Raw genomic sequence first — 14,188 nt, 5'->3', positions numbered from 1 at the left:
TCGGCTGTGTCGTCCTCAGGAAGATAATCACTGCCTATAACACATTCTCTGCCCCGTAACACGGCTCTGCCTCATGTACTAACTCTATTATGGAGGTGAATATTGAAAAGGCGATCATGACTTTATAATATCCATATGCATCAGCAAGCAGAAGGGATAGGGAGATTGTAGAAAAGGATGAAAATCGGGTCAAAATTTGATTTCTTTATAAATTCGGGCAATGACTCATAAAATGGGAAATTATACAAGTAGCTCAAATTGTAACTCCTAAGTGTTAATAACTATTTCATATTATATATAGGTCATATAGGTCTCTTTTTAGGTCTCTTAAAAAGACACTCAGAAATGTAAAAGAAAGTATTCCCTTATGTTTAATGAGAGTTATGGCCAAGTACTACAGTGAAATATTTTTACTTTATCTTTAAGGTTCTTCAAAAGCTGCCCTCTTGTGTCTTTGATAGTCATGTTTCTAGATCTAGGAGAATATACTGGCCACTTTATTCTCAGGCAAACATTCACTTGACATGTCTATCTAGCATAGTAATTGTCACATTGTTTGAATTGTAACCAGTAACAACAGACATATTTGTAAAGTGAAAGTACTTGTAGAAACATGTGCAACCTGCATTGTGACTTCTTCCAAATTTGAAATGCAAAGGGGATTCAATGCGCTGGTGCTGGACGCATGTGTCAAGGGACTCTGGGTTGGTCATGACAGAGAGAGCGACCACCTGGCCCCCAGAGTATGTACGCATCACACCACGATCAGTGTCACTCCAGTGTCCAACATGATGGTCTGAGGCTGTGACACGTGCACACGTACACACAGAATTAGACACATTCAGGCAGAAAGATGTATGGCAAGTCCTTTTTGTTTGACCATCCAGATTTTTTGCAGTTCACCTAAAGAAAAGCATGTAGGTGGAAAAAAAAGGTGATTATTTATCAGCTAAAAATCAGCAAAGAATAAAAGGTCTTTTTAAAAGTAAGTACATATCCCCATAGTGAATTATAACTTCATAATTGGAATTCTACACAGCTTGATTTATGTCATTATGAATGGTAATGTGTCTTTATGTGTGCAAATGAAATGGTAGACAAGATTTCGCGAGACTATCAGTGCAACACCTTTCTAAATAATTTTTGCGATGGAAAGAACAAAAAAGTTAAATAAGACAGACTATGTATATGAATATTGCTGGGAAATTTGTCCTGAAGGTAAAATAACTTTCACCTGCTGCAACCTGCTTAAAATTATCAAAAACTTGATCAAATCCCTTTCAAATTTAAAACACGTGAGAACCCAAAAAAAGTTGTAGTGATGCATATTTTTATTCCAGCCTTCACTTTCCTACAACTTTCTTCTCTTTTCTTCACATTAAGAGAATAGAGACCAAATCAGAGCTTATCTATCAGTATTGATTTATTTGAATATGAATGAGAAAAGGACTCATTCAAAATGGCAGGAATCTCTGACCAACAGCAATCTCTTCAAAAATGCCATGCTGCTGATTTAGATGATGGATCAAGATGATAAAATAATGAACAGAAAAGAATATTTTGGCATGGGATCAAAAGACACTGGCATTTGATTCAGTAGAATTACATTTTGATTCGAGGGGGTGTGGCTCAGTTAGAAAAGATGACTTTTTTTTTACATTTTATGAATATGTGCTGTGAATATGGCATTTCTTTCAAATATATATTCCTCCAACAAAAGACGATCGAATACATACATTTTAAAGTGGGATGATTCCATTCAATGCAATCATTATTTTCAATCAAAAAAGGTCTTTGATTTGCGCATAGTTGTTTATCTGCTTCTTTTTTTGAATGATATCTATGGTTGAATTTCACATCGCATAATGCTGTGACCTTTTTTTTTTATTATTAATTTGTACAAAGGAACCCATAAAAAAAAAACGAAAACCTATAAGATCACCGCATCTAACCACAAATCTGGAAGTGAGATGATTTGAATGTGCCTTCGAGACTGCGTGTCCTTGTGTCCTGAGATGATGTGCAAACTACCAGGCTACATAAAACAACTAAGAGGGAAAACCCTAAAACAAAATGCCACATAAGCAATACTTGAAAGAATGAATCATCCCTCTTTTATGTCACACTTGGTTACAAGGTTTTTGATCGTTGTCACCCTTGTCATGGATTGTACATTGGGTGTGCCTCTACATCTGGAATCCAAGAAGATATCCAAGGAACAAGGACCCAACGCTAAGATTTACAAGACACATTGGTTCTACAATTTTAGTGCTACATACAGATCCTCTCCGTGTTTTATGTTCTGGCCAGTTGCTAGGGCAACACCTGAAGATAGCTAGTTAACTAAGTGCAGAGGAGATGCTCCCGTTGTGTTGATCAATTATGGATGAGTGAGCGAACTTGGACATGTTAAACCTCTTAGAGTGGATGAAGAGGCAGAACAGTGAGAAAGAGAGGGGACTGAAGATCGACAGACAGACAGACAGATGAATGGGTTGTGTCAGACAGACTATCACAGCTGGGTTAAAAAAAGGAAAAGCTATAATGGATATTAACTTGAAACTTCATGTGTTGGACTTTTTTCTCCCAGAATAATCAATGTCTTACACTGATCTTATAATTGTTCCAACACGTGTTGGAAGGATCATATTGGTATAAAAAGTTAATAGACCTGAATGACCCCGATTATCTCAGGGTGAACAAATGAAAAGGACTTTTTTTTTTTTATCTAAAGCTTTAAAAGTGCCTCGGTTAGAAAACAAAGCTGAAAATGTTGACTACTTTGCACAATTTACCAACTAAAAATAATGATCAGCACATTGAATCTTCAGCAAGAAGACTATAGTCACCATTCTAAACATACTGCCTGGAGGATGCTGCAACACTATTCTACTCATGCAAAAACAATTAGGGCTTTAGGGCCCAACGAGGAGAAATGGAAAAAAAAATCATTGTGTTGTTCAAGGGAAGAAATAGGAAATTCATTGAGAAGATTGTTGGAGATCAATATTCCATTTGGACTCCACGAGTAGACAGGACTGTAGACAGTCTAATGTTTTGCTGGATAAGCAGTGTGTGTGTGTGTGTGTGTGTAAATGTGTATGTGTGTGTGTGTGTGTGTGTGTGTGTGTGTGTGTGTGTGTGTGTGTGTGTGTGTGTGTGTGTGTGTGTGTGTGTGTGTGTGTGTGAGTGTGTGTGTGTGTGTGTGTGTGTGCGCGCGCGCGCGCACACACGTGTCTGTGTGCGTATGTGTGTTTCAGTGTCAGTGTGTGAGAGAGACAATGTTTGCATCTTATTTCTATGGCTATGGAAGGAGAACATGGTCACTATTGGAAAGCCTCAGAGCAGCTTGGGGCTTCTTGTCACCAAGCAAGTCCGTCTGTGCAGCTGTCCATATCTATTGAGGTCAGTTGGGCTTTCTATGTTGTTGATGCCAAAAACAGAACCTGAAACAGTGGACCATAAGATATTGGCTCGTTGGAGCATTTAAATTAAGTACAGTACAACAGGAAACCTCTACTTCAAGGTGGGACCAAAAGGTCTTTGGTAAGGTTACGCCGAAACAACCAGAATCCACAAAATGCATACTGGTTGGCAAAACCATTACTTTTGAATGTAACTCAGAATTTCATAGTAAGTGAGCAAACGGTATTTTTATGAAATAAATGTTTTGTCAGTTAGCGAACTTAATATACTCTAACATTCCACGGTGATCTGTCTTTACTCGTTCAATTCATTTGATCTATTTGTCGTTGTTATCTTTTAGTGGTGTACAGTCGTAAGATAAATAGAATCGCAGTGAAACACGGAAAACAATGATTCCGCCATTGCCGTCATTGTGTGATCGTGTGCTTATCGAGTGACCATTTTAGAAGCGAGTAAACACACATATCTCCTAAGTGTGAGCCCTGTGGCTCTTTTTGAGTCATGCACACAATTCCATGGCCGCTGGAGAGGCAATCCTTAGTGGTCAGGCAGGATTCTTGCCCCGGGTCAATGGTCAGCTGCCGCATGCAAGGGAATTTTGAGCTCATTTTCCCCCAGCCCACTTCAGCTTAAGTCAGCGTCCCGCCAGGGATTTCGTGGATGACCAACATGCATCGTGGGTGTCCACGGCAGTGTTACACTGTTTGCAACTGGTTGTGAGAGAGACCAGACTTTCAACAATAAGTAGCCCACAAAATGCTTGCTTTCAAGGTTTCTGCTTTCGTCCAAAATCGATAATTCACTTTTAGACCATTTTCGAACGAAAATGTCTCAATGATCATTTTATTGTAACCGGGAAAAACATTAACAAAATGCAAGATTTGAAACTTTGCAGATAAGACTAGCCACCAGTCCAGGGTCTACTTTCTTGCCTCATAGTCATTTGCTATGAATTCCTTTGCAGCATGACCCTGAAAAAGACCACCAGTTGAAAATAGATTATTGGATATTATTCTTCTTCTCGCTTGTGACGGCTCCCTGTTGCTACATCCAGTGTGTCAAAATGGAGTTATAGTGTTAATCCACATGACTTATAAATTCCAGCTACATATTTGTAATGTAAAACCAGGTACATACTAGTATTAGGATGATTTTGTACTATAATGCATTGGGGTTATCTTCCATCAATATCTATTTGAATTATCCTAAAATGGCATGAATGGAATTTGGAAAGATGAGTGTATCACCTTCATGATCATCCCGCTTCCATTCTATATCCACCCTCCCCCTTAAAAAAATACACCTCATCGGCCCCAGCCAATGTGTACACGCACATAGACGCAATCATGCGCTTACCTCCTCATGGTGGCTCATTAATCAACGCCAGATTATCAGGAAAGTGACACCTTCATGATTACAACGTAGCCGGGGAACTTTCTTTAATAGGAGTTTAGTTGTACAGATGCAAATGAGCAAGTTTACTTAAAAGTGCAAGCAAGCTTATTATTCAGGTTACAGTACTCCAGGGTTTGTGTCAAATGGGGGGAAAAAAATCAAAACGTAGGCCTAACTAAAAGATAAGATGTCAAGAACTTGGAGATTGCATCATGGCAAAATTAGAGTAAATACACAATTAGTAAACACTTAGCTCAGGTTTAGAGCTGTGGTACGCATGGAAGGTGAGAGGCAGTAGCTCAAAGTGAATGTGTAAGACATATAACAAGACTTTGATTATGCCTTTATCATTCATCAATAAAGTTAAGAGACTGTTTCAACACACTTTTATTGCTTTCCGTATTAATATTACAGTGGTTAACATGTTCACACATGCAGGGTTGTAAAGACTTGCAAAGATGCCACTTAAAACATTAACTGTACAATCAATAAAGTTTTTATAGTGGTAACGGTTTACCGTTATTACATGACAGTCCACAAAAGTGTGGTGGATGTCATCACCGTAATTATAAATAGAACAAAGCCGTGCATCAACGGTCTGAATCATTGTAGAAATCAGTTGATTGTGCACGTTGTTATTATTGCCATTATATCTTTAAAATCACCACCCTGGCCTTGGGAGAGTAATAGCGTAGTCACACATGGACACAAATGATCAGGGTAGAAGGCGGTACCCAAGTGCACACTTGCCGCCCGTGGTGGTCTGCTTGCAGATCCTTTTTAAAAGTAATGTACTTTGAATGCTTCGACCTCCTCAAAGGATGGACTCAATATAATCAATTCCTTTTTCCACCATGTTAAGAACTGCGCCTCTCATGCACAGAAGCCGCCTTCAGCTTTATTCACACCCACAATGGCGCAAAATCTCAATTTTTAAGCTTTGTGCGTCTGCAAAAATACCCAAATCCACTCCAGACAGGTTTACTTTTACTGTGCACGGAAATAGAGCCCTATGTCTCTCGGCTGGCTTGGGAATGTCTCATGACACCCCTGGAAGAGGTGGACGAAGTAGTTGGGGAGAGACAAGTCTCAACTTTCCTGTTACAACTGCTACATGACCCAACCCCAGAGAAGCAGAGGAAAATGGATAGATAGACATACCTTGGAAGAGATTAATTATTTTTAATTACCTTTGGAAAAATCTTATGTCTTGAACGAATTGAGATTGACTAGTATTTTATAAATATATTGCATATTTTAAAAATAGAGATGATGGTAGAATTTAATTTAAAAAATATATATATTTAAAATGTATTCTTAGATAAGAATGAGTATTAATATCAAAACAGAAGGAAATGCACTCAGGTTAGTCGCTCTTTAATGGACTCTCACATTATGCCTGCATCTGTCCAAACATGGAGCTTCCCTCTTTCCCCACATCTGTCAAAGGAAAAAAAATGAGAAGCATCTCTTTTAATCTTTAAACGCTAAACAAGCTTGAACTCCTGCTGTCGCCTTCATTTTCTGTCTAAAAGCATATACTCGTGCGCCTAAATATTTCATTACAAGCACCCGATAACACTGGGTAAGGCTATGGTTAATCAAAAGGTAGGCCCTCTACAACAAGCAGGGTGTGTGGTCTGTAACGATGATGTATTGTCAGGGTGTTCAACATGTTTTCTGTCTCCGGACTAATTCCATACATATACAAGAGCAAAGGTCCTTGATCGGTTGCCTTCTGCGTTGATCTGACCACATTGGGCGATTCTGACATCATGCGCGAGTACTCGCACAATCCTGAAAAATCAACATCTTGACAATGATTGCTCGCAAGGATAGGTTGTATGTATGTATGTGTGTGTGTGTGTGTGTGTGTGTGTGTGTTTGTGTGTGGTTGAACGGTTCACGGTTGTTCCGGCAAGGTGGCTTAATATAAATTAAAAAGCGTTGCCTGATCCCATTTGACCCTCCTGCCCCTTCCAGTTCACAGTCTTAATGTGACCATTTGCTTTGAGGTACTCTCCCCACATAATTCAATTTGTCCGAATAAATGCGAGTGCACACGTTTTATACAGGCCATTCTCCCTCACTCCAAAGCTTCCAAAGAAACCTAACCAGTAAAATGAAAACACAATGCTTAAATTACCTCTGTCAAATACCAGAATATTTTGTCTCAATTGCGCTTTATTACCGTTTTTATCTGTAAATGAGAGGCAGCAATTATTGCAAGGTGCCAGCATCATATTATTATGTTGGCCTCGGTCCCCTAGATAGTCATCAATCACCCTCAATCGAGCTGTCACCGGTAGGCAGAGATCCAGCTGGAGAGCACTGTAGAAGGAGAGGTGGGGGCGGGTGGAGGAGGGGGGAGTACATCATCATTAATTTGAGGAGTGACCCCGGGGGCCTTTCACATGTCTCAACCCGGGACTCTCCAAGCAGGCACAGTGCATGAACTCGAGGGAAAGAGCTTGACTTTTTGGGTGCTAACCAGTTTGGCGATGACAACACTGTGATAGATGGATGGATGGATGGATGGATGGATGGATGGATGGATGGATGGATGGATGGATGGATGGATGGATGGATGGATGGATGGATGGATGGATGGATGGATGGATGGATGGATGGATGGATGGATGGATGGATGGATGGATGGATGGATGGATGGATGGATGGATGGATGGATGGATGGATGGATGGATGGATGGATGGATGGATGGATGGATGGATTACTTTATTTGCATGTGTTTAGCAATTCTAACAAATGACATTACACTAAACACGTGCATTCTCTGGCAATTGATTGGGCAATTTGTTGTTTTAATTTCACTTTGTTCACTTTTGCAAACACTATTTTTTCATTGCCCTCGTCCCCACAATGAAAATTAATAATAAAGTTAGGACGGATCATTTTTAGAGTGACAAACTTGTGACGTCATAGCCACTGCCTCTTAAAACAACCTGCATCCGCTGCTGACATCTTTTGTACAACTTTTTACAAGGCAAAAATACATATGGGACAACAAAGTTGTCATTCTTGAAAACGATAGATATTTACTACTGTATTTTTATATATTTGGTTGATATATATTTTTCATTAAAAAAAATAAGCAGCAGCTTTCTGGTTTTCTGTATTTTATTTATTTATTTTCTTTGAAAGGTGTTCGAGTGGGGGGGCATTTTACACAAATTAAACATGCTACTGTGCTTCGCCCTATAAGCATCCAAGAAGCTTGTGCAATCAATTGGTACAGTCAAGCAGCAGCAGGAGCAGCAGCAGCCTGCGTGAGAGTGGAGACCTTCAGTCTCGCTTTATTTCTGGATATAGGGGGACCTCTCTACCATGTCATATCCACAATTTGGATATCCTTATTCGTCTGCTCCGCAAGTAAGTTATTTTAACTTGTTTAATTGTATAAATGATTTTGACTGAAACATCTGCGATGGGCTATCTCATTGATCTGAGTTTGGTGTTTTGCGCACTTTGGTAAAATAATGAAAGACACGTGTCGGGGATGGGAAAGGCTATTTCTTTACACTTACTTGACACCTGCAAAGGTAGAAAATCGGGGAAAGCGGAAAAAACCTCCAGAATACTCAGAATAAATTTGAACGGATAAATAGACTGTATTTACGCATTACGCACATGACAACTACTTAATAAGCCACATTCATGTGCAAACTGCTAAAAAAAAATATATTTTGTCTGCATGTCATTGACAGACGTTATGTTTTAACGCATGTGCGCTCCATCAATTTGCAGGAAAAAAAACGTATTTTTGTGTTAACGCGCATGTTGTCAGGTTTTGAACATCAATCAACGTCTTTTAAAAAGAATGTTGTTGTTTTTTGATTCCGACGATTCGTGCATTTAAGTAACACAATATTCAATTAAAAAAGTATGTTCTGTTCCGTTCCAGCTTCTTGTGCATTGGCTGAAACTTTCTTGCACGATAAGTGATTTTATTTGAAAATGATCTCATTCTTTTTCTCTAATTCGTGCAGTTCCTAATGACAAGCAACTCTCTGACCACATGCTGCGAGTCTACCGGCAGATCCATCGCCGACTCCGGAGTGGCTGCGTCCGGGCAGACGCCCGTTTACTGCCCCGTGTATGAGAGCCGACTGCTGGCGACCGCCAGACATGAGCTCAGCTCGGCGGCCGCACTGGGCATGTACGGGAGTCCCTACACGGGCACGCAAGGATACGGCAACTATGTTACATATGGAACAGACGCCTCCGCTTTCTACTCGCTGGTGAGCGTTTTTTTCTTTTTTTTTTTTTTTTTTTTGGCACTGATTAATGGACCCTGCAGTCGCACCTCTCTGTTTAACAAAGCTGGTTCTGTCTGCATGCATGCTGTGCTCATGTTGCATTTTATCACATTCCGAAGTGACATTTAGGAAACGCATTCATGGAAATAGACATTGATTCACAAATTATTTTCACTTTTTAAATGATTTTAATCTATTCAGCAACAACTCAAAATAATCTGTTTATGTTCACTTATGTATAGAACTCAGAGTGACTTGCAGGGGCAAATAAGGCAATTTGAGAATATCACAGGAAAAATAAAGAAAATAAATGGGAATATTTAAAGGTGCAGTGTTTGGATAAAGTTGGACAGACAAAATAGTAATGCAAAATCCTGTCTTATATCATACAAAATGTATTGATAAGTATATGCTTATTTAAAATGTTTTAATGTTTTTTTGTACATTTTTAAGAGTTTTTATTTGTTTTTTGTATATTTTAATAATAATTGTTAAAAAAAATCACTATGTTTAACTCAATGTTCAGAAACCAGAAGTTCCTAATTAAATACTTATTTAACAATTCACGCTTTCCATAGCTACAGTGAACCATTGTGGCTTAATCATTATTGGTGGAATAAATAAAGCTAAATCATTCTCAAGTGTATAACTGAGTCAACATGAATATTCCTGATTTCAAGTTAAGCATCATTTTTGTTTGCTGGTTACAGGGTACATTTGATACAAAAGATGCCACAGCCTCTGCACATGCAGGTATAACCCAAGCGACGGCCTACTACCCCTACGATCCGACTTTGGGACAGTATCAGTATGACAGGTATTATTATTTTTTTTATAGTCTGACAAAATTAGCAAATTAATGTGTTTGTTTGGTTGTTTCGGAAGTGCCTAAGAGCTGTTTACTATCATTTTTATATTTTTATTATGAATTATTTTGAAGGTATGCATGCAGAAGGTATCATTTTGTTGGAAAAATTACACAAAAAGTTTAGAAATTACAGTTTTGAAACATAACGATTTTTGTTTGTTTACAATGGGGGTTAGGCCCTGTTTTAGGCTCTAGATGAGAATAATGGGTCATATTGAACAGAACTGAAGATTGTGAGGTGATGAAAAGTAACACCTGGAAGTAAACACTTCCTGTCTTTTCTTATATCTTATAATCAGTGTGGCGGTTAACGCAAATGTTGCCCTTGTTTAGTATTTTCTCATGCATTACATGCAAAAAAAACACAATCGCCTCACTTGCCCTAAAGGTTGTGTCTATCTTAAAATCACACTACAGTCAATGTAAACTGTATACACAATAAAATGCTTGCAGTGTGTAAAGAAAGGCAGACAATCTGGCACACAGATGAACAAGGGGCCCTACAACACTTCCACTTTATCTGCCTGTCTTTTACCTGAGGGCTCATCATCACAGCCCATAAAGCAATTTTACAGTCTATTTTATTTCCTAGAGAACCAAATGCAGCGAGGAAAGGTGCATAGTTCTCCTTGCGATTCCCTTAGCAGTGCTTGACCCTTACTAAACTATTCAAAGCAATAAGGCCTCATAAAAGGCTCCCTCGAGAGGACGTTAAGAGCTCTCTACTGACTGACGATCAACATTGTGCATTTTAAATGTATGGATATGTTTGTGGGACTAGGGAGGCTGACAAAACTAGATTTTGAAATTATCTCAACAATACATCGGTCTTTTGTGTATGTGAATTGAATGTTTACTTTCAAGAAGTGATGAAAATGCGTTTGATTTGGTTACTGCGCTTTGATTCGATGGATGGTTAAACATAGTTCTATTTGGTCTTCTGTCTTCTCAATTTATGGGAATTTTTTCTTTTGTCTGGCAAATTAAAAAAGAAGACTATGTACAGAGTCATATTTCAAGAGTAAGCTGTAAGATGATTGCTTTTAACCTTAAGTCCACCAGGGAAAACATTTTGGGGAGTCAAATACATTGCATATGAACTCATTTCGGGTGTGTTGTTCTCCCAAGCAGATATGGTTCCATGGATGGAGGTCCTAGGCGCAAGAACGCCACTCGTGAGACAACGAGCACTCTGAAAGCATGGCTGCAGGAACACAGGAAGAACCCTTATCCCACCAAAGGTGAAAAGATCATGCTGGCCATCATCACCAAGATGACCTTGACACAGGTGTCCACCTGGTTTGCCAACGCCAGGAGGAGGCTGAAGAAAGAGAACAAGATGACATGGCCGCCCAGAAACAAGGGCTCAGAGGAGAAACGATATGACGAGGATGACGACTGTTCTCAGGAGGAACAGATAAAAAGTGAAAGTAATGAAAATGGTCAGTGTCACCACAGCATCATTTTTCAAAATGTTTTTGGACAAAATCTAACAGGGGTCTTTCGTCGAGTATCTATGATATGTTAAAGATTTTCAGATTTTATTATTTGGAGCGTATGAAGAAAAAAATAACTGCATTTCTGTAATGTATTGTCATTCTGTAATGTTTTATAGCAAATTTAAATATAAGTATGATTGGAATACCACCAACATGAATCAAAACAATTGTCATTTACTTATATTTTAACAAGTGAAATTTAAGATGTTATAAATATTATTAAAACATATTTTTACAGACCACACAATATAGGCCTGTTCAAGTTTAATATATTCAGCTTGATGTGAGTGATTTTGTTATTTTATTTAATATATTCAGTTGATTCAAATGGATCAGGGGATGTCAATTTGATTATACTGACAAAACTGACTGAGCTTTGTTAAGCAATTGTCACGTCATCTTAAAATTGAAATAAGTACACAGGAAGGGTTTTTATATTTTTACTTTGCTTTATAAAGGATCTTTATTTACAACTGTGATAATGCATGGTTATTTTGTTCATACTGATCAGCACGATTAATGGCAGTTTTATGTGCTGAATAAAACAAACTTGTTTTCATTTGTGTGGAGAGGAAAATGCCTTTTATCAGCTATGATATCAGTACTATCACTATCACTGAACTTCTATCATTTTGAATGGACTGAAGAGTGGCTGATTCTGTTTATCAGATCCGGTGTTGCCATCCTTCATGCACTGACCGCCTGCTTTCTCTTTTTCCCAGATAGTCGAGGTCAATCGAACAAAGATCTCCAGCTGAGCGACCTGGAAGATTTTGACACTCTGGAGTCAGAGAGTTCGGAGTGTGAGTTGAAGCACAGATACCACATGAACCCTCACATGACAACGACAGGCGAAGATGTGTCTCTAAAAATGTCTGGCCCGGGTGCACTCGGGGGCGAAGAAGACTTGAGTAAAAGTTGCCTCAAAACAAATCAAGAGGAGTTCCAGGCGGAGAGTAGAGTGCAGCAAAAGGCTTGTTACAACCAACAGGCCCAACACCACATATTAGACGGCAAACCTCGAATTTGGTCTTTGGCCCAGACGGCGACCTCATTGGTCCAGACTGATTACCCTTCCTGTATGCTGAGGTGTCAAGTACCCCCCTCCTCCTCCCTCAGCCCACCATCCGTCGCTACCTCACCCACCTCAGGCCTGGACCGCAGGCAGGACTCTCCCGTCACCACACTGAGAAACTGGGTGGATGGGGTCTTCCATGATCCCTTGTTCAGGCACAGCACTTTGAGTCAAGCCCTGACCAACACTACTGTATCCTGGAGCAGTAGCACCACCAAAGGATCCATCTTGGAAGCAGAGAAGAGTCCAGGGGTCCTAATCCATGAACAGGACTCGTCCAAAGACAGTGCCATGAGTTTCAAAACTATTAACAAACTCTTTTGTTCATAATAACACCAAAACAAATAATTTATTTAAAAAAAAAAGGACAAAAATACCTGGGATAGAACCTATATGTCGCCTTTTTGCTGGTACATTCTTTAACACAAGTGAACTATTCCAATTGATCCAGATTTTCTTTTTTCCAACGCACGCGCACAAGTTGTTGAATTGTATAATATGTTTACATCTTGGACAGATACCTTAAGGTTTACAGTATTTATTATTTATTTTACTTTCGTTCCTATACGCATGCATATATAATTAAAATAATTTGGAGGATCACTGTTAAATAAAAAAAAAAGTCTCACGAATGCACAGCTGTTCAAAAGTTGAACAAGTTTTTAAAAAGTCTAACCAATGCACAGCTCTTCAAAGGTTGGATGAGTTCCAACATTGTGCACTGACAATAAAAAACAAAAAACATGCTTCCGAGGGGAGATTGTGATGTTCCTTAAGAGTTGCTGTCTCAGGAAGAGGGACTAAATAGATGTTTTTAATCATTATTAATACATTTTAGGTTTATCATTTTAATAGCAAACCAAAATTAAGAACAACAGACTCACTCAAAACATCTCATTTTAGAAGCAAGACCTCAAGACAGGCAAATATCTGAGCTCTGCCTCATTAATTCCATCTAAACAGGCTGTAATTGGGATGTAGGTGGACATATTTCATGGCACCTCATTGATTTCGCCTCTCAGCTTTCTCTCTCTCCAATATTCCCCATTCTCAACCTTGTCCATGATGCAGCTGTCAAACCGCTAAGTTATTCGCCATGCGTCCATTAATGGGTTCAGAAAAGAAGCTCCAATGAGATAATTTGAAGTTTTCACTTTTGACACTGGCTCCTCAATTTCCATCCGACAACATCCAGGAAACAAAGGTCTGAATGTGCGGAAAGAAAGTGAAAGGGAGGCACTCACGTTGTCTAAAAGTGAAAAGGGCAAAGGAACTCGAATTAGTTGTTGTAGATAAAAGGGCAAATAGAGGAAAAAAAGTCAAGGGTACTTGACAGTAATGGCAAAAGTGGAGCTCTCATGGGACTCTGTCCTAGAAGAGCAAGGAGGGGAGGGAGGCGTGCCTTCCCAGATGAATTTTAATGGGGGTGGGGGGGAGCATCAACGATTGAACCCCCTTTTTTCCTGCAAAGAAGCAAAGTGGGATTTATTTTATTAGAGCTGCGGTAATGAATTTATTCACTTTTATAAAAGATGGAACACAGCATTTCAGAAGAAAGTTGATTTATGACAAGAAAATAACCTCAGATGTGTCAGATATGCAGGGTTAATTGGTACTTAATTAATTATTATAGGAAGCAATGGTTGC

The 14,188-nt window shown here is 39.0% G+C and overlaps 1 protein-coding gene across 2 annotated transcripts; it reads left to right on the top strand.

Annotated features, from left to right (window-relative positions):
- The first annotated feature begins 8,167 nt into the window (after positions 1 to 8,167).
- On the top strand, positions 8,168 to 12,987 carry irx4a (iroquois homeobox 4a). Of its 2 annotated transcripts, none has more exons than XM_085918824.1 (5): positions 8,168 to 8,212; positions 8,830 to 9,081; positions 9,810 to 9,916; positions 11,099 to 11,409; positions 12,189 to 12,987. In XM_085918824.1, exons 1-5 carry the CDS (start codon positions 8,168 to 8,170, stop codon positions 12,869 to 12,871), a joined length of 1,398 nt encoding a protein of 465 aa, XP_085774950.1. In that variant the 3' UTR covers positions 12,872 to 12,987. The 2 variants fall into 2 exon arrangements, with proteins under 2 accessions (XP_085774950.1, XP_085774951.1); XM_085918825.1 differs by having other exon boundaries at positions 11,096 to 11,409.
- The last annotated feature ends 1,201 nt before the right edge of the window (positions 12,988 to 14,188 follow it).

Source organism: Syngnathus leptorhynchus, chromosome 8 (assembly GCF_054491065.1).
Source record: "Syngnathus leptorhynchus isolate UIUO chromosome 8, UIUO_Slep, whole genome shotgun sequence".
Taxonomy (NCBI): domain Eukaryota; kingdom Metazoa; phylum Chordata; class Actinopteri; order Syngnathiformes; family Syngnathidae; genus Syngnathus; species Syngnathus leptorhynchus.
This window is presented reverse-complemented; position numbering and strand designations above follow the sequence as displayed.